General features: G+C 36.9%; 1 protein-coding gene, 2 long non-coding RNA genes and 1 pseudogene across 3 annotated transcripts; 3 read left to right on the top strand and 1 right to left on the bottom strand.

The window, feature by feature from the left end:
* Nucleotides 1-4,078: 4,078 nt before the first annotated feature.
* Nucleotides 4,079-6,645, bottom strand: LOC147493147 (putative germin-like protein 2-1; annotated as a pseudogene).
* Nucleotides 6,646-9,960: 3,315 nt separating this feature from the next.
* On the top strand, nucleotides 9,961-10,426 carry LOC147493146 (uncharacterized). The gene is made up of 3 exons (XR_015198498.1): nucleotides 9,961-10,160; nucleotides 10,237-10,302; nucleotides 10,381-10,426. It is a non-coding gene; the product is annotated as an uncharacterized LOC147493146 (long non-coding RNA).
* A 2,601-nt stretch (nucleotides 10,427-13,027) lies between these two features.
* LOC147493145 (uncharacterized) lies at nucleotides 13,028-13,451 on the top strand. Its single transcript, XR_015198630.1, has 3 exons — nucleotides 13,028-13,109; nucleotides 13,202-13,306; nucleotides 13,388-13,451. It is a non-coding gene; the product is annotated as an uncharacterized LOC147493145 (long non-coding RNA).
* Nucleotides 13,452-17,547: 4,096 nt separating this feature from the next.
* On the top strand, nucleotides 17,548-17,970 carry LOC147493144 (uncharacterized). The gene has a single exon (XM_086567757.1). The coding sequence runs from the start codon at nucleotides 17,548-17,550 to the stop codon at nucleotides 17,968-17,970; it is 423 nt and encodes a 140-aa protein (XP_086423883.1).
* Nucleotides 17,971-18,793: the final 823 nt, after the last annotated feature.

The following is an 18,793-nucleotide window of genomic DNA, read 5'->3' as shown; positions in this document are numbered from 1 at the left end:
TTCAAAAAGATGTTTCAGTCTGTGCAAACAGCAAAGGATTTGACATGGCATGCTGATGCAAGAGAAGTTGATGACAAATTCGCGTCACCCGTGAGATTCCCCAAAGCATGGAAGATGCAGATTGCATGTGGCGAGTTTGCGGCCAGTTCACGAAATCTGCATCTCGCGACTCTCTCGGATGGTGTCAATCCACACGGGTTCTATGAGTAGTAGGTATAGTTGTTGGCCATTATGTTGATCACTTACAACCTTCCACCATGGTTGTGCGTGAAGAGAAAGTTTATGATGCTTACATTGTTGATATCAGTCCCGACAACCGAGGAACGATATTGATGTGTACTTGAGGCCCTTGATTGGCGACTTAAAAATTTTATGGAATCTCGGGGTCGATGCTTATGATGCTTACCGACATGAATCCTTTACATTGAGAGCTGTGCTAATGTGGACAATAAATGATTTTCCGCGACTTGGTAACCTATCCGGGTTGTTGCGTTAAAGGATATTATGCTTGTCCAATATGCGGTGAGAATACACCTTCGCCGGTGAAGCATTCTAAGAAGATTGTATACATGTCCACCGAAGATTCCTCCCAAAGAACCACCCTTACGAAAGCGAAGAAGATGTTTAACGGTAAACAAGAGTTTCGATCACAACCGAACCATTAACCGTGAGAAAGTAAAAAAGAAAGGTTAAACCGCTTAATATTTCTTGGGGAAAAAAGTTAAGAATGTAACCTGTGAAGAATTTAGCAAAACCAAAAGGGGAAAGAAGTTAGGAAAGCGAAAATTGAAGAAGTCAATGGGTAAAAGGAAGCGGACGGTGCGAGAGAAAAGGCAAAGACGTCAACCACATCAGCAAGGGGTTGATAATGGAGTCGATGATATTTTGAAATGTTGGAAAAAGTCATCAATATTTTTGAACTGGACTATTGGGAGTATTTGCACATAGACACAACTTGGATGTCATGCATATTGAGAAGAATGTTTGTGACAGCATTATTGGTACATTGCTTAACATTCCTTTCAAAACAAAAGATAGTGTTAACGGTCGTCTTGATCTTGAGGAGATGGGAAGGGCGGAGTTGGCACCAAAGATAGGTAAAAGTAAAACTTTCCTACCCCCAACATTTTACATTATCTAGGGATGAAAAAAAAGAGTTTGCCAAACATTGCATGAGCTGAAAGTCCCCGAAGGATACTCTTCTAATTTCAATCCCCGCGTTTCAATGGATGATCTAAAATTGCAAGGGCTGAAGTTCGCCCGCGATTGCCACGTTTTGATCTGCAGCAGTTGCTTCTGTGGCAATATGATCTGTCTTGCCAAAGCATGTGAGATATGCAATTGTCGGGTTGTGCTTCTTCTTGATTGCACTTTGTGCAAAAGTAATAGATGTCGCGCGGTTGAGTCAAATTCAAAGGGATGTTGTTGTCACCGTATGTATCTTTGGAAAAATACTTTCCCCGTCATTCTTTGATATCATGGTTCATCTCACGATTCATCTTGTTAGAGAGGTGAAGCTTTGTGGTCCAGATTTTCTTCCGATGGATGTACCCATTTGAGAGGTAAAACCAACTTCTTGAGCTTTCCTTTTTCCTTGGTTAGGTATGACATAGTAAGCATTATCGTACCATTTTCCCATTGAAATGTCTTAGGTACATGGTGGTCTTTGAAGGGTTATGTCTGAAACCGTAATCGTCGAAGGTTGCATTGCTGAAAATTATATTGCAGAGGAAGCAATTAAGTTTTGTAGTGAATTCTTATCTGACTTGGATGCAATTGGAGTTCCTCCCAATTGTAAAGTCACTCCTAATGATATGTTGGTGGAGGGAGTTACCCCTGTAGGGGTTCTGCTGCTTGAAGTTGATAAATCTTGCCTTGGAGCAAAGCATCTTTATGTGTTGCACAACACAGGAGTTGTTGAGCCTTACATAGGGTAAAATATGTTGATAGTTTACTTCCATTCTTCCATTGGTTTAGTTCCTATAGCTAAATGTGAGATTGCTTTCGGTAACTAAATAGGGAGCACATGGACTACCTGAAGAAAATCCACCCCCGTCAGTCAAAGAAACCAACATGGTTACAAGAAGAACACAATCGTACCTTTAGTGATTGGCTTAAAGAAAGGGTACAATTAAGCAATTCTAAAGTACCATTTCTTCTGTAAACTCCATTTAATCATTACTAACTCTTATAAGAACACAGGGTTTCACAAAGAGCGACGATCACCAATAACAAAGTCTCGGATACCTTGATGTGGATATCTCAAGGGCCTCGGATGCATGTATTAAATTATGAGAGCTATATATCATCAATGGTTATCGGTTTTCCACAAAAAATCGGGATGCTTCACGTGTCACTCAAAACAGTGGTGTGAGCTTGGTCACGCGCATCAATGCAAGTTGCAAGTCGAAGGATAAGAAACCGAGCTTTTTCGATATGTCCTTTTATGGAGTTATTGTTGAAATATGGCTGCTTGATTATTTTAATTTTCACGTTCCAGTGTTCAGGTGTGATTGGGTTGAGAGTAGGAATGGTATCAAGAAAGATGATTTGGGTTTCACATTAGTTGATCTTGGTAGAGTTGGGCATAAATCTGATTCGTTTATCTTAGCTTCTCAAACCAAGCAAGTCTTTTTGTTCCCCGACCAACTTGATCCTAAGTGGTGGGTTGCTCTGGCAGCTCCTAAAAGATGTTATAATGTTGGCGATATTGGTAATGGCGTGTTTGATGGGGACATAGGAGACAAGGTTCATTCGAAGTATTTCAAGTCTTTGATTCTTTTGATTTGATTGATGAATCTCGGTTAGTTTACACAACGTGAAGACTGTGAGGGAATATGGGTTGAGAATGAATCATCTAAAACCTAGTCATTTTGTTTTTTTTCTTCTCTTTTGTTTTACGATTTTTTATTGTAAGATTCTCTATAAGTTGTCAATTGATCAAGATTTTTTAAGCCTTGATGAATCTTGTATTTAGTTATTTCTATTAGTCACTTTTTCTGTTTTCCATTTGGAGCTTTACTTATTTCATGAGTAGACTTCATCTATGCGGTATTATTCAAACAAATTTTTAGCTTTCATTATACTTGAAATACAAATATTTGTTGTATTACAATTCATTCTAGAGAGATAATTAGCGAATCTGTCAATCACTTATAACATCTTCTATCTTGTAGAATTCCAAGCCTAATGACAGCATGTACCAACAGGTAAAAGAAGCTTGTTATACATTTTCAAACCCAGCCAATTAGTCAATGAGCCTATCTTCATATCTTGTCTACACGGTTCCCTTTTGCGGTTTTGCTACATCGGTTTGTTAGTCGATAAATGTTTATTTCTTTCTTAAAATCGGTATTTTTGTTGTTTCTTTTTGCCCTAAAATGGATGATGGGCACTTATTGCAACATGAGTAGGAAGAATCGATGGCGACCAAGTTCAATCCCATCACTACATCTTGGTCCCCTTCGAGGGAAAATAATGGGGAGATAGCCATTCGGAGGGCGGAACCACGACAAAAGTTCTCATAATCCTCAAACCATTATCTCAATTGGACACTAGGCAGTAAAACCTGTGATGATCCATTCCTTCCGTATGGCACCTGCAATAAATGTTTTGCAACTTCCCCCATCGGGGATACGGCGATAATCTGGTTCTATTCCATTTCCATTGATGTCCATATGATTTGGCGTTACATACTTCCCAACAAAGGACTACCACACCGATCCATCATTAAGTTCGAATCTGATTGAATTAGACCCTTCTCGAAAGTCTTCTCCCAACAAAACAGACTCTGCGCTTATCATGAAGTCGCAGTAGCTACTATTTCACTTGAACTAGCAGTCTTGTTGTTGACCAATACAATTAGGGGAGCTGTAACCAGAGGCACAGTCTCAGCAACTATAGTATTATGGTACTTGGGATCCTTTCCAACTGTGTATATCACCGTATCCCCCTTACTGAAAGTCTTCTCAGCAACTATAGTATTATGGTACTTGGGATCCTTTCTTATTTCTATAGCCAATCACAGACTATATGGCGGTAGTAGTACAAACAAACAAAGAGTAGTATTTTCGCAGTTCTAGGCAATGTCCATCCCGAATTTAGCTTGAAGATTATCAACCACATTCTTGTCAAGCTGGAACGCCTTTGGCAAACACATCATCGGAGATAGGCGGATTGATCCAAAGATGTTGTTGGCAATAGTAATCACACCGGGGGTTAAAGGCCGCTTATACCAACAAACGCGGCTTGAGTGTTACCGGTGTTGAACCGAAGTGAATAAGGCCTACGGGGATCACAAACACATCACCCTGATAAAGTACTTTGGTGATGAAACGATTATCTGGATTGGATGTGACAAATCCGACATAAAGTGTACCCTCCACGACTACTACGATCTCAGTTGCTCGAGGGTGCGTATGCGGCGAGGTTAGACCATAGGGTGCAAAGTCAACACGAGCCAAAGAGATGCCTAGAGTGTTAAGTCCAGGTATTTGAGCCACATTTGCTGGAGTGATCGCTGAACCAAGTTGGTTCGATGTGTTCCCCGGCATATGAAGCCCGCTGAAAAAGAAATCATTGGCTGTAGCAAGCTTTGGGTCCTTGCAAAATTTCCCATTCACGAAAACTGCAAAACGTTAAACGTTTATAAATTAGCATGAAAGTACTAAGAACTAAAAGAAGTAATAACAACTCTATATATATATATAGCAATATGATATGACTGACCACCATCCGTGATTTTAACGTAAAACCTATGTAATATATATATGGAACCTAAAAGATTAGAGCTTATTATATGCAGCAGACTCTTAGTTCTATTCTAGATTGACTTATGTGCAGGGCACTCCTCTGTTTGCCCACCAAACTTTGACAAACGGTACTGGAGTGCTTGACTTCAAACTGTAGCGAGAATGCCAAGTCTTGCAGCCCAAAACCATAGGCGTTAAACCCATGAGCCAAAAAAAGTAATGGGTTAAGGCGTGAACCGAGAATAATAGCTACGAAATGAATTTAAGAGAAACATTTACACAAATTAGTTCTTGAAACTCGAGTTCTGTCGTCTTTTAAAACTCTTGAATTTTGTTTCTTTCCATAAGCAGTAGGAGACAACACAACCTTCTAAATGTCATGGTCGGTTCTCATGTTATTCATTGGCAGAAAGTCTAAAGGATCCAGATGAAACTATAGTAGGAGTTCTTAATCCTATGCTTTCACTATACGTAGTGAATCATACAAAACAAATTATGCAAATCTGAGGGCTTTGCTTAAAAATATATCCATAAAAAAGGATAACAATAAAGTACCAAAGGAACTTGTATAGTCCATTAAAATGCAACACTGAATAACACGTACATCTCAATAAAACATCAAATGACTAATGTACATGGGTTGAAAAACACATTATATCTACTTTTCGTATGCATACCTTAATAACGAGTATTGTCGAAGACTCATGTGTCTTGACTTCCCATTGTAAGGCGGCCTACCTTAATAAGCGTAGCTTAGCCATTGCAAATTACGACAACTGCTGGAGTTGGTTTCCTCCATAGTGGTATGTCCACTGACAGGTTTCTTCACCATTCTGCTTCGTTATCATTTCTGACAACATGGTTGAGTCAGAATTACAATCTGTTTCTTGAACCTCCCCAAGATACAGCAACACCACCCAATTTCTATATCTACCCAATCGTGGACATTGTGTGGGACTCTATGCTGTATCCATTAGACAGCAGTCTTACTACAACTTTTAATGAGGATATTATAGGCAGGTTACATCTCAGATTTCAAATACAGTAGGATACCCTTGAAAATACAACTATAGTTCATAGTCACTTTCAAATATCTTACAATTATAGAAATATGAGATACTATGTTAACTCAGTGTTAATGTAGCACCAAAAGAAGTAACCAGAGGCACAGTCTCTACGCTCACGGACTATTTCACTTGAACTAGCAGTCTTGTTGTTGACCAATACAATTAGGGGAGCTGTAACCAGAGGCACAGTCTCAGCAACTATAATATTATGGTACTTGGGATCCTTTGCTGTTAGCTACTTTGATACAGGGTATTCTGTTGAAAAGAATTTGCACAAAAAACATTTACATAAGGTTTTCCTTGAATGAAGTGTGTTACAAATAAGGTGATTTTGGCTTTTGGCTCAAGAGCTGAAATCACTCAAGTCACAAGTTTCTGAATTTAGACCTCACTATTCTGAGAATCCAACCATGTCACCTAGCCCTTCACCAAATGAAATGATTCTACGATTCTGAAAAAAGAAGGAAGTGTAAGGGGAAAAACCGTTAAGTGAGATGACATGTTACACAATCACTAAGCATTGAACTTGCTATCATACATACCAAAAGTTTCTTCAACTTGTTCTTCTTCTTCTTCTTTTTATCTACATAGGCTTCAAGTTCCTTCTCATGGACAAGGGCATCCTCCAGAGCCTGCGAAAAACAAGAATAATCGGTCTGCAATAAAAAGCATTATGGCGTTTTCCTTGAATGTGCCACTTGCTAGTAGTCAAGTTACCTTGGGCCAAATACATACAATGAGTTCTAGCAATCAAGAAGAGTAGAGCAGGTGTTAGTATTTCAAATTCAAAAACCATGAGTCTATAAAATTACCTGTTTGGTTGCCATGAGTTCTTGTTCTAGGGCATCGACATGTTTCACAAAGATTCAAAGATTTCCTCTTTCTCGGCGAGGCATTGTAGCCGGTTTTTGCTTGAAACGGTGACCTTCTCTTCGAGGGTCACCATGCGCTTCATGACGACATGTATTTAGCGGCGGATATGGTAGGTCCAGTAACTGGTGGGGTAGTTGGCTTAATGTTGTGGTCTCACAGAGTCAATAGTCTTTGGAATAGAGGTTGGCATCGGTGAGCTTCTTTGGTATGTTGCGAGTCAATCGATCATAGTGACAACGCCCATGACAAATGCCGGGGCCTTGAGAAAGATTTGGCTTTAGCTTGTCGAAAACCTTGCATTCATCATAAGGAGAGAAACAACCTGAAATTCGAATAGTAGCATTTGATGGCTCCAGTTATACAGCAAAACAGAAACACTTGGCAATACAATATTATTAGGTTATGACACCACCAGTGTTCTCTTTTTGATTCCGAAACTTATTTACAAGAAATACAATTTGCTTGGTGTGCATTTGCTATTACTAGGTGTTTATATATATATATATATATATATATTTGTTTTTCCTTTTACGCATATTCCTGTTCATCTCATATAATACTAATTAATGTCCTGTGCTTATATTTTTCAGCTTAGCCTAGCCATGGATCCGGATGAGGTTGTCCATTCTGAAGATGAGGTTGTCCATTCTGAAGACGAAACACCTATAAGTACTAGGGTAGAAAGGAGAGGCGCAACTGTAATGCATTGTCTTTCTGGTGATTGGGATGGTATCATCATAAGAGTTCACTTTGATGGGAAAGGTAGGCCTATAGGTCAAAAAGTTTGTAATAAGCTTTCTGGTTGGGAAGGTGCTCTTCTTGAGGAGTCCGATTCCCCTAAGTGCTTTTCAAAAGTGGACGAAAGCACCACCAGAACTTTTAAAACTATTATGGGCTGGCATACTGGTAATTTATTTTGAATTTTGAATTTTGAATTTTTATTTTCCTGTTGTTTCTTATCTTGCTTGTAACTTGGATTCGGTTTATTTATTCGTGACCCAGATAAGATTCGATATAGATATCGGTATAGGAAGTCGGTTTGAAATCGTTTGGAGTTAGATGGAGGACCTTCAAGAATATGCTGACTGTCAAATATATTATTCCATTTAAAGATGATCCCGAGGCACTCTCAAAACCACCTGCAAAGTATAAGCTAATTAAAAAAGCTGACTGGGATGCATTTGTGAAATCGAGATTAACAGAAGAGTTCCAGGTATGTGTGAGACATTTAAATAGGTATATTGTTCTATTTAAATTAATAATTTTTTTATCTATTATAGGAGAAAGAGTAAGTTACAATCGCACGAAGGGCAAAGGGTAAAATATAATCACCGAAAGTTAGCGTGCTTGGATATCTTTGGCTTGATAGATAAGATGGTGAGGACTTGTACAACTTTTAAAATCTTAATGTATATAGTAAACCATATCAAATACTTCATAACTAAATTGATTTTTTTTTTGTATATCTCATTATAGCAAGAAGAGTTGGGAGAATCGTTTGATGAGGATGATAGAGCAGGCTTGTGGCTTTTAGCTCGGCAGAACAAGAGTGGCGAATACTTTAATGATGATATAAGGAAGGTGGCAGAAAAAATTGTAAGTTTTGAGCTATGCTAGCACGGGTAATAGACTAAAGTACTAATGTTCTAGTTCATGTCAGACCTTGTTCAGTCTTCCCGCCCATGCTGCCACTGTTGCTCCTGTCGGTGGAGTCACTGTGTGCCTCTCCTTAACTGGTACCAATGGAAAAGGAACGATGTTTATATAAATGAAAAATTAAGCCCATCCATTATATAGAATTTTCTTTTGTGTGTTTCCAAAACCCGGAGATCCACACTCCCACTTGGCGAGTCCCGTGTGTTTTAATAAACGATCGCTACCCCCTCGGTAGGTGCTAGGAAGAAGAGTTAGAGCCATTGGGGTGAAAGCTTAAAGACCTTTAAGTACACTAGAAGAGTCTTGTCTAGTGTATATGAACTTTAAAATGCGGTAATAGTAGTTTAATTTGTATATACCTCTTTAGTCCTCGAAAGCAGGTGAGTCAGTTAATTCTTAGTTTTTCACTAGATCAATTGATTTAATTGATCATTTTGGATTGCTGTGAGCCTGTACCAAAAAGGGCTTCAATAAAATCTTAAAACCAACTAATATATTTCTAGATCACCCAACTTTATGTAACTCATGCATATGGTACCATTCTATGGATTTTCTCTGGGGAAATGATATTGGTGAAGCAATGTTACATGAGGTGGAAAATTTTAAGCCTATTATTGGAACATGTGTGATGAAAGTTAAAGAATTTCCACCAATTAAGTTTCTGGCTGTAGGCTAGTAAATCACATACCTGTGGAAGTTGTAGGCATTTACTAATTTTCAACACAAGCTTTCCTCAAGGCATAGAACACAGAGGTTTAAGAATATAATGATGCATGTAAGCCACACTGTGACTACTGTATTGTCTGTATGCAGTATAGATAAATATGGGCAATTGGGCATGAATTATAATTTGTCTGTCTCAAAAACCAATAACTCCATAGTCAATACTTATATAATCTTGTAAAACCAGTTATTAGATTCTCATAGTTGGCCTCATTACTGGACAGCCAAGTATTGAAGTTGATGTATTATAAAGGCTGCTTTCACTCCAAACAAACTAAAGGACTAACTACTATTATATTCCAGCCCATGTCAGAATATGTTCAGCACCCCACAGGCCTGTTCTAGCCCATGTCAGACCTTGTTCAGTCTTCTAGCCCATGTCGGACCCTGTTCAGTCCTTTACAAATCAATATCAAGCTTCAACAGACCATGTCCATACCATTCATGTCCACCCGCAATACTTAACAGGTCAAAAAAGCATTGGCAGTCCACCAGTCAGCCCATGACAAGCCGTCAACCGTCCCAATTAGGCATGGCCAGTCCACCAGTTAGCTACACTCACTAAGAAAACACACATTGAGAATGATGGGTTGATATTTTCTTTCTCAGTAAATGTATGATCTACCTTGCTTAAGAAGAGAGAATGTTTTCGCAGGAACAACTAAAAAAAAAGAAGAGGTCAAGGGAAGTTAGTAACCCAAGGAAGCGATGATGTTCTTACGAAGGCATTGGGGAATCCAGGAAATTGTGGCAGGGTTAGAGCCGGGAGGGAATATGTCACTCCAACTAATTTATTTAATCTTCCTAAACGGGGATCAAAAGCACATAGAGCGAGATGGAGTCCACGATCCGTAAAGAAAGAAGAAAAAACCGGGCATTAAAGGAAAGAGTGAGAGAGTTGGAGACCTTACAAGGAGTGATTAGCTCGCAACACATAGAGAAAGTTGCCTCCAATGGTTCCAAGAATAATAGTAAAAAGCGAATGGAAAGTCCAAATGATGATGTATTATCTTCTGGCACTAACAACAAGACAATTAATAAATGTCTTGAGAGAGCATTGGGTGTGAATTCGAGAAAGAAGTCGAGAAAGGTATTACTTTAAATAAATGGCTACTCAATGTAAATATTTTTTCAGTTTTGAATTAACTTGTTCAATATGTGTGTAGGCAATTAGTGGTGCTAAATCTAAAAGCGATGAGGCAGTCTCTAAACAAAAATTAGGAAATGAGCAGGTATATGTTATTTAACGTGCAATCTTTAAATGTTACTTAAAAGATTGTTGATTTTAAATTCATTGTTATGTCTCTTAGGATGTGGGCTTGAAGAACAGTAGTGTTGCTAAACTTAATAGCAAAGTGGTAGTCTTTCAACATAAGTCGGGCAGCAAGGAGGTAATAGTTTTTTTTTTACTAATGAGTTAGAGAGGCATAGGAAGGTAAATGTTTTTACAACGGTGATAAACTCAAAAGTGATATGCCAATATCTATTATGTCGTTAGGAGTATGGAGTGTGAGCCTTGTAAACAGTTACGCTTTTCATTGGTATGACACAACTTTTTTTCGTATGTCAACCTGACATAAATGAGTTTATCTGAGGTTGGAACCGTTAGTATAGCTCGGATACTCTTACATAGGGTTTTACCCAAGTGATGAATAGTGTACTATTGTTCCCATCCGGAGTTTCTATAATCAAAGAGAGAGAGTGCACATGATGTGATATGGTTAGTGTGCATGACTGCTGAAACCACAGCGTGTACCAGGATCAACTTGTACACGCTGTCTTAAGAAACTTAAAAGTATACACTAGAATATTCATCAAATTAGCCACCAAACCTACTTGAGCAGTTCACAAAAGTATCAATAGAGCTCACGTGCCAAAGGCTTTATTTGTGGCTTAGAAAGATATTAGTTAATATTAATAGAATAGATTAAAATACACAATATTCACAGGCAGTATGGGAGTAACGTGCACTCCTACGCTACTAACACTAGGATGTAGGTGGATTTGCAAATATATGCCGCTGAAACATACTTGCAAATAGTTAGTAGCACAATATTCTAAATACTTATATAGACACTTTACAGGAAAGTTAAGGGGTAGGTACAAAAAAAAAAAAGGGGGGGGGTTTATAATTTATCTTCAAGGAATTTTTAAACTTAATTATAGATAGGAAACAAGCATAATGGTGTGTCATTATCAAAATACAATAGCTTTAAAAGATGGAAAAAAATAACAATAGCTTAGCTTACCGTACTCTTATCCGTCCTAGTTCCTATGCAATAATAGTGAAAGTACAAGAGTCATGGTGTTATTGAGGGTGCGAGAGATGAGCGCGAGAATGAAAAACATCACCCCCCCCCCCCCCACCACAATGTTTTCACCCATTTTCATTTGTTTTCAATTTTTTTTTTTTTTTTTTACGTCACACTTTATTATCCATCACATAATATTGGGTATGTGTTAGGAAATAAATCAAGTATTTGCCTACAAAATAGGTAACGGTTGGTAATATTTCTAACATAAAACTTGTGTGACAAACATTATAACGGATGAATAAGTGTTAGCAATCAATTTTACTATATGTTGCAAATTAAGTGTTATGGTGTAGTGCTACCAATAATGTTATACTCAATTGTTTTGTTGTTTCAAAAGTGTAAAATTTGGCTTTGGGGTCCAAAAGCAATATTGTTGCGGATGCTAGTCTAATTGAGGGGTTGGACCGGATGACAATATCCATAATGGGGAAAAAGGCTATGGCTATATGCGTGTACAAATCATAATGCGTGCAATTTTGGCAAATTCTCTTACGCCAAGACCGATTCGGATGATGATATTACCACCGTAGGAGGTGCAGTTAGCTACCGTGGCTTGGCCAAGTGACTTTGTGGTATTTGACAATTTGGCTATCTCAAAACCTATGTTAGGAAACAAGCGGTACTTGTCATTTTGATATTAACTAAAAGTGATAGTTATATATAGTTTACAAATATCTATTAAAATTGTCCTTATAATGTTTGTTAGGTCATGGGGGATCAAAAGACAAATGATAATGGTGCTAAAGCCGGATCAAAAGGCAATGATAATGGTGCTAATAAAGCCAAAAGTGTTATGCCAATCTCTAAACCTAAATCAGGAAATGAGAAGGTAAAATCTCTAATTTTAAAATCATTAATCATGGTACTCACTAGAATTTTTAATTTATAATTATTTTAATGTTTGTGGTTGTTTTAAAGTGTAAACTTGCTTTGGGGTCCAAAAGCAATGTTGTTCTTGATGCTTGTATAATTGAGGGATTTGGACCGGATGACAAGATCCATAATGATAGAATGGGTGAAGGCTATGTCGTGTACAAATAATACGTGCAATTTCAGCGATTGCTCTTCTACCAAGACCAATTCCCTGATGATGACATTACCGGTAGGTGGTGGTGCGGTCGGGTACCACGTGGCTTGGCCTCGTGACTTTGTCATACTTGATAATAAGGTAAAACGTATTCTATTATATTTTTCTATCAATATTTATATAAATTAGCACCTATTTGTATTTATTATTCATTGTTTATTTATTTATTTTTATAGAAAAATGAGGTTTGTGATGAGCATGACGAAATTATATTTGAAGAATTTGCGGTTTTGGTCGGCAATATAATGAAGGGAAATCATATAAGTGAAATGGACATGAGGATTTTTGAGCGTGAACTGCAGTTTTATATTGCAAAAGATGAAATAATGGATATTTGTCATAAGCAAATGTTGAATGCCAATTGCATTGTAGTATATATCCGGTGAGTGGAATCTTGGATTTTATTTTTAAGAGATGAGTTGTTTAATTTATGCGTACATGTCGTACTAATGGTAGTATACTTTTCTTTTAGATATTTGTATGAGAAATCTGAAAAGTTCTCGGCGAGGTTTGGATTCTCCATTATCCCCGGCGATTTCAACTTGTATCTTGGACAAAAAGAGATGAATCGTCTGGTCTCAAATAGATTAATGGCAAGACAAGGAGACCAAATTATTTTTCTTCCGTACAATTCGGGGTATGCTTGTTGGTCATGTTATTTAATATATATGCATTCTCATTTTATTTTTATTTATTGTACTTTCTTAACTCCTATATATGGTTGTATAGGATCCATTGGGTTTTGGTAATTATTGACGTAAGTGCAAAAAAAGTATATTTTCTTGATTCAACTGGAGGTGTCCCTGATATAAAACTAAGATGCATGGTGAACACGTGAGTTGATTAATCTTATTTTTATTTTGTATGTCATATATGCAAACAACTTGTAACTTAATTGTAAAGTTTGTTTTTTAGTGGGATGAAGACATTAGCATTAAGTGAAGGAAAAAGAGTGGAACCAGAGTGGGACTATGTCAAGGTAAATATACAATATTTGAATGTGAAAGATTTACTTAGTGTATTGAATGTGTTTTGACAATTTGTTTATGTTTTAGTGTAGTGCCCAATTCAACCCGGGAGGATACGAGTGTGGATATTATGTCTTGGCGGTTCATGAGACATTTTATGATGGATCCTAGTCAATCAATTAAGACAAAGGTTAGCAAGTCTTTCTTGTTAATATATTCTAAAATATCTATGTAATTTTTTTCTTGTAAACGCATTATATCATATATATTAAATTTTTTGTTGACTTGACGTACTTTCGTGTAGCTAATGGAGCTGGCCAACACTATCACCTATACCAATCTTGAGCTTATTGAAATTGTGATGGAGTTTATTGACTTTATCGAATCGATTTATATCGCCAAGCCAAAGGTATGAGTATGTATTGCGATAATAGTATTTTGTTTTATTTTGTTTGCTACTTTTTGAGGTATGGGATGACTTTAAATGTAGTAGTGTATATCTTGAATCACACCCCATTTGCATTGTAGGTATTTTCATTTATTTTTTTTTCGTTGTGAGAACTAGGTCCCATCGCATTGTTATCGTCATGCTTATATGAAATAGTCCGCTTTTGGTCAAAGGGCAAATTTACTAATAATATTTCTTTACTTTATTTGTTTCTTAGGTTTGACAACGTTCGATCGATCGATGGATAATATTTAATTTGTTGATGATGGAGTTTATTAGAATGACTTTTAGTTTGGTTGAATGTACTATCAAATAAATGTATCTAGCATTTTTCAGTGATGTTGGATAAATGATAAATTGATGTAAAGAATAAGTGTTTCTGAATGGTTTGAAAATATATGGGTTGCAGTTATTGTGGATGTTTTAATTTTATTTTTGAGAATTTTATAGCTGTTTTATTGTCGAAATAAGTTTACAGATTAGGAATTGAATTACAGGTTATTATGCAGTATTTGAATTACAGGTTATTAGGTAGGAATTGAATTACAGGTTATTATGCAGTATTTTTTACAGGAAAAATATAATAATAATATATATAATATAAATTAAAAAAATAATTTAAAAAAAAAAAAAAAAAAATAGATGACGGTTGTAGACGAACTGTCACAGTGTAAATTATTTGTTGACGTATTTTTCTTCCATAAAATGACGGTTTTGTAGTAGTTGATAGGCATTTCATGACGGTTCTACAATAGTCAATGGGCATTTCATGACAGTTCAACAGTAGTCAATGGGCATTTCATGACGGTTCCACATTAGTCAATTGGCATTTCATGATGGTTATGACGTGAACTGTTAGAAAATATTGTTAATTTCTTGACGGTTCTAACTATAATTAATGATGGTTATATATGAGGTGTCATAATAAAACTTACCTACTATGACATTTTAAAGACTAATATATGTCATAATGGGAGGACCTTCTAAGACATCTTTCTATGAACCGTCATAAATTTAATGACGGTTTTGGTTGACTTTTTATGACACCCTCAGTAATGACGGCTAGATTTTCAATCAGAAAGTGTCATGATATGTATTTCATGACAGTTAAAAATTGTCATAAAACGCCCTTTTTTTAGTAGTGAAAAACTGAAAATACTATGTATTTTTAGGCAAGAAAAAAAAATACATTACATTTATTGTAAAAAAAACACCAAAGTGTGTTGTATTTTTAGGTCATTGTGTTAAACTTTCATTGAAAGTTAGAAACACACACAAACTGGCATGTAAACACATGCTAAAATACATACGTAAATACTTAGGAAATATCTTCCTTGAAAATTTGGAAACATCACATGTGAATTTGGTGTTGTGGTATGCATGCTAGCCCACAAAATTGATCTCGGTTATAAGTCACACTCTATATTTTACGATTACATGACCAGCTACTTGACAATGGGACTATAATGTATAATGTACTCTAGAGTCAAGATAATTAGGGCACCCATGTGTTTGCATGGATTGACTTACAGGCCAGACTAGGTGGTGGGTGATAAGAATAACGAGGGAACTCAATTAGGTTACAAAGGAAATGGTGAGTTGATCAAGCTACAAAGTTGGCATTATAACTAAGTAACTTTTTTTTTGGCTAAGTGAGCCGAGAAATTGTATTAAAGAATAAGATCAAAGAGGGTTATATGGAGTAGAGAAAAAAGGATGAAAGAATAGAAAAGAAAAACAGAATCCAAGTGATCCCCAGAGTAGAGGTTTACATCATTAAGGAGTTGTAGCATCCCTACTAGGTAGGTCTTCTACATACCAACAATCATGTGTACATCCCCTGTTAGTCGAACCTAAAATAAGTGCTTGTGCTTGCCTCCCATTTATAAATCCATGGGGGCTTGCCATTGTATAAAAACAAAGCTTCATTTTCCATATTGGTTGTTTTTTTTGCTGCCTGATCTGCTGAGAAGTTGGCCTCTTGCCAGGTTGAAGTAATCATAAGTTGGTTTACACTAGCATGCACAACACTTTTTCCATCTTCTCCGAATGTTCCAAGGGACTTTACCAGTTCTGAAGGATGCCACTGCAGCCACTGAGTCAGACTCAATCCACAAGTCCGTCCAATTCATAAGGAGAGCCATCTCAACACTTTGATTTCCAATATAACTAAACATCCAGCCATGTAATTCGTATTGACCACAATCTTCCTCCATATCACCAGCAAAAAATTTCCTTGATTCGAACTAAGCAACACTATGCTTAAAGATTTGAAAGAAGCTTGATCCTTGATTTTAGATAGTAAAGCCACCTGATTTAAGCAAGTGATTGAGATCAACTAGAAAAGAAGAAAAGATGAGAATGAGCCCATCACTGTTGAATTTTCAAATATATAGTGATCAGAGAAGAGTCATGGAGGACGTTTTGGCTAGTGGGTGGTGGTGGATTGGTGAGTTTTGAGCAGTGGCGGAGATAGGAATTTTCTCTAGGAGGGCTTAGTGCCGAAGTGACTAGTGACGATATTTCGACAAATTAGTAAAAAGAAAAATAGTAAGAGCTTATACATTATAATCAATACTTTATTAGAAAGAATTACCCAACAAACGAAAATAATGAGTACTTATTTTTTAATTTTTTGAAAATAGAGTTAATAGGGGGGGTTTTTAGACTTTGGTCCAAACAATAGTTGGTTTATTAGGATTTGGTCCATAAAAGCTTGAATATTAGGGTTTAGTCCTAGTTTTGGTTGTTGACTGTCAGTCAACTGAGTTGACTGTGGTCAATCTGCTTGTATTTTTGAAATGGCAATAATACCCCTCATGTGGAACATCACGTGAATATATAAGTTAGACTTTGATACAAGAAATACGGTCATCTTCTAGGACTTGGTCCCTACTGTTATTTGACAAATTAGAGTTTAGTCCTACTTGTCAGCCATTAAAAAACCAGTCTCAACTTCCGTTTGGCATGAACTGAAAAACTAATGCTTTGAAATCATTACCTTCGAAATCCGTACCATAACAACAAGTTAGGATCTTAACAAGATTTTTGTGATGGATGTTTTGCAATGATTCACACTCAGTCATGAAGCATCTGTGCGGTGAAGGTTGAAAACTTTAACTGCAACAATCATTTCATCTTGCTGGAGGACTCCTTTAAAGATGGACCTAAAACTACCTGAGCCAATAATGTTAGTTGGAGAAAAACCGTTAATAGCTCGAAAAAAATCTCTATATGAAACCTTCAAATCTTGATTTTGCATTGAGGACGAAGAAGAAACATTGAGTTTTAGCTTTTACGTTTAAAAGCAATGCAAGAGGCCTTCCTTGTTTTTTAGTATCTTTAATTTGACATTTTGGAAGTTTCAGTTCTTGAACACCCCCACAAAGCTTGAAATTTCTAGGAATTGAAGCCGAACTGGTGTTTTTAAAGATACCTTTTATTGGTACCTCACCTTCAAACTTGTTTAAGAACATATTCAATCTTTGGAGATATCGAAAGCTCTCCAAAAATGTTTGAATCTAACCAGAAAGTTGTTGCTAGATACGTCTATATATCGGATATTCTTTAGAGAACTCAAGGACTGAGGAATTGTTCATTCAAAAAAGTTATTCTACAAGTAAAGTTTTTCCAAACTTAATTAAATAGTTACCATTATTATGGTACATGTATGGAAAACTCGGAATAGAGAACACTTTGAGGACATTTCTATTCACTTGAGTAACATTAAGAGAGAAATTCTTAAGGGGATCAAGATCTCGGGTTGGCTGGCACAAGGAAAAAAACACAGTGACATGAAAGAATTTTTCATTCTTGATAGGCTTGATGTACAAGTGAAAAGTGCCCCAGCGCAGGTGATCCAAGAAGTGCACTGGGTCGCTCCAGTGGGCAATGTCATCAAATGTAACACCGATGGATCAGTCCAAGGAGTTCCCAGTAATGGCGGGGCTGGTATAGTATGCCGGAATAAGAATTTAGCTGTGGTTGGGGTTCTTGTTGTGGGTCTCAGTTGGGTAGATAGTTATCATGCCGAATGCACAGCCATAGTCATGGCAGCCAAGAAAGCGGTGGAGATGAATTAGGGTTGCATTTGGATTGAAGCCGACTCGAAGAGTTTTGTAAAAAGCCTTCAATGGCGATGTAATTCCATGGATGTTTAGAGAGATGGACCGAGCAATTGCATTTTACAACACCGAAGCTATCCCATGTTTGGAGAAAAGGCAACTTTAGTACAGATGCTGCGAGGAAGGAAGGGATCCACCTTATTACCCGACACTTCAAGATGGAGCACTAGTAGACCGTGACTTTGTGACTAAGATAGAAAGTCCCTTTAGGACCTACTATCGATTTAGATGAAAAAGAATGTAACTTATATTGTCTTTGACAATTCCTTTCATTAATAAATTTCCTTACTTGCGTGCAAAATAATAATAATTAAATAGTTACCAAGAGTACTTGGTATTTCACCAAACTAATTTATTTCCGAGACGTCAAAGGCACCAAGATTTCGTAAGTTGCCTACTTCTAGAGATAGGGGTCCTGAGAAAGAATTCTGAGAGAGGTCTAGCATAATCAATAGGGAAGAAATAACGTACTGAAGATTTGTTGAGGTATGGTACCGGTTAGGTTATTTCCACGGAGGTATGGTACTGGTTAGGTTATTTCCATGGAGGTATAGTGATTGCAGAAATTGAAAATCACTAAAACGTGAAGGAATGCTTCCTTCCAATCTGATTATTGATAAAGCCAAGAGGGACAACTGAGTAATGTTTGCTAGAGATGATGGGATAAATCCAGTCAAGTTGTTGTTTTCCAGATATAAATTTTGCAATGTCTGAATGTTTTCGATAGAGGACGGAATACTTCCTTGAAAGTGCATGATTGACTTCGAGGCCTAATCTGATG

The sequence above is a fragment of the Coptis chinensis genome, chromosome 6 (assembly GCF_015680905.1).
Source record: "Coptis chinensis isolate HL-2020 chromosome 6, ASM1568090v1, whole genome shotgun sequence".
Taxonomy (NCBI): Eukaryota; Viridiplantae; Streptophyta; class Magnoliopsida; order Ranunculales; family Ranunculaceae; genus Coptis; species Coptis chinensis.
The sequence above is the reverse complement of the archived record's forward strand: the minus strand, read 5'-3'. Positions and strand labels throughout refer to the sequence as shown.